This window comes from Clupea harengus, chromosome 17, assembly GCF_900700415.2.
Source record: "Clupea harengus chromosome 17, Ch_v2.0.2, whole genome shotgun sequence".
NCBI classification, from domain to species: Eukaryota; Metazoa; Chordata; class Actinopteri; order Clupeiformes; family Clupeidae; genus Clupea; species Clupea harengus.
This window is the reverse complement of record NC_045168.1, coordinates 17877517-17880016: the sequence shown is the minus strand read 5'-3', so window position 1 is coordinate 17880016 and position 2500 is coordinate 17877517. Positions and strand designations below refer to the sequence as shown.

The following is a 2500-nucleotide window of genomic DNA, read 5'->3' as shown; positions in this document are numbered from 1 at the left end:
GATAAGCAGATGAAAGAAAAGTTTGCATTGTATAACCAGGATCACTTCAGATATTTGCAACTAAGGGACTACTTTGAGAGGGAGGTAAAACCAAATACAAACCAGGACAAAAATGGTGTAATTTCAATTGTAATTGGAACATACAACTCAGGGAGGTACAGAATAATATCTGCATTGTATCAGCAATTAATGGAGAGTAAAGGGAATTCAACCCTATATGTCAAGCAGAAATGGGAAAAAGAGTTGGGTGTGAATATTTCTGAGGAGGATTGGCTGCATATATGGAGAACCCAGCAATCTACTGCATCATCACGTACATGGAGAGAACACTGTTGGAAGAATATAATACGATTTTTTATCACTCCCAAACTTAGGAGCAAATTTGTATCAGTGTCCCAACCATGTTGGAGAGAATGTGGTGCTGTAAATGTGAATCATGCTCATGTCTTCTGGCTCTGCCCAGACATTGTTCAGTTTTGGGAAGATGTGCACTTGATTTTGGCCAACATCCTGGGTTACGAAGTACCTAATTCATGTATAGTACTGTATTTTGGTAATATGGCTGGAAATATTGTGGCAAGAACAGACAGATACTTGTTCAAAATCTTGATAGCGGCCTGCAAAAAAGCCATTACAAAAAGATGGTATAAACCAGGCCCCAACTCGAGATGAATGGCTGAAAACTGTGAGTGAGATGTATGTGATGGAACAACTAACACACAGATTAAGAGTAAGAGTACAGGCAGAACAATGTGAAGAGAAATGGGTGAAATGGACTCTATTTAAATGTCAACGACAGGTTGATGTTTGAAAACTGTATATGTCTCAGGATCACTTTGTGGAATCAATGCAATCCAGCATGTTCATGGTTGTTAAGTTTTTTGTTTTTGTACTATTTTCTGTCAGTCTTGTGTGTTTGTTTACTTTTCTGTTCCTCTGTATCTGTGAAAAAACTTTGTAAAAAATAAAGTGTCAAAAAAAAAAGTAAAAAAAAAAAAAAGGGAGGGATGATGAGCACCATTAAAATCCTGCTCCACCTGCAGCACCAGTCTCTCTCTCACACACACACACACACACACACACACACACACACACACACACACACACACACACACACACACACACACACACACACACACACACACACACACAGCTCTCCTACTTAGGGTAGGTCTGTGCTCAGATCCTCCTCTGCATTCCACTGAGAACACCTAGGAACGCCTCCTAAATCAGGGGCTTGTTAAAGCACCACTGTGTGTGTGTGTGTGTGTGTGTGTGTGTGTGTGTGTGGGAACAGACCCATGATTAACTGAGGAGACGCCAGTCAGCCGGGGCAGGCACTATGCCAAGAGAGATCAACACACTGCCTGCTGAACCCCCCCCACACACACACACACACACACACACACACACACACCCAGACCTAGCCACACAAAATGAACAGGACTTCCCAGCCTGTGTGTGTGAGTCTCTCAAGAAGGCTTGTTAAAGCACCACTGTGTGTGTGTGTGTCTGTGTGTGTGTGTGTGTGTGTTACCTCTGGTGTGTTCTTCTTGAACTCGCGGCTCTGGTCGTGTGTGTGTGTGTGTGTGTGTGTATGTGTGTGTTACCTCTGGTGTGTTCTTCTTGAACTCGCGGCTCTGGTTGTTTGTGTGTGTGTGTGTGTGTGTGTGTGTGTGTGTGTGTGTGTGTGTGTGTGTGTGTGTGTGTGTGTGTTACCTCTGGTGTGTTCTTCTTGAACTCGCGGCTCTGGTCGATGAGTATTTTTCTGGACTGTTCGCTCTCATCTTGTCGGTTGGCCAATTGTGTGGCGGTGGTGTCAAGTTCCCTCTGAAAACACACACACACACACACACATTTATTCATGTGGCCAAAGTGACTATATTATAAACACACACAGACAGACACACACATTTATTCATGTGGCCAAAGTGACTCAAAGTGAGATTTGGCACAAAATCCACACACACACACACACACAAACCTAATCCCCCCTGCCTCTCACACACACACACACACACCTGATCCCCCCTGCCTCTCACACACACATGATCCCCCCTGCCTCTCACACACACACACACACACCTGATCCCCCTGCCTCTTACACACACCTTCACGTGGGCACTGCCAACCTGGAGTGTTCTACCGTAAACCCTTCACGTGGGCACTGCCACCCTGGAGTGTTCTACTGTACATTTCAGGAAAGGATGTGTGTCTAAACACACACACACACACACACACACACACACACACACACACACACACACATCTACACACACAGCCTGCAGGCCCAATTTATGTGCCATCCCCATAGCCGTCCCCAGGGGAATCTCACACAGACAGGCACACACGCACACACACACACACACACACACACACACACCAGTTGGATGGGTTAAAATACCCTGCTTCAGTATTTATCTGCCAAGCCCCTGTGTGTGTGTGTGTGTGTGTGTGTGTGTGTGTGTGTGTGTGTGTGTGTGTGTGTGTGTGTGTGTGT

General features: G+C 45.2%; 1 protein-coding gene across 1 annotated transcript in view; it reads right to left on the bottom strand.

Annotated features, from left to right (window-relative positions):
- The window catches only part of LOC105906144 (homeobox protein cut-like 1), a 48498-nt gene that overhangs the window by 37277 nt on the left and 8721 nt on the right, over window positions 1-2500 (bottom strand). Inside the window, exon 2 of the mRNA XM_031583467.2 lies at window positions 1720-1830. Within this exon, the coding sequence (XP_031439327.1) occupies window positions 1720-1830 (111 nt within the window). The remainder of the gene's footprint in view (window positions 1-1719; window positions 1831-2500) is intronic.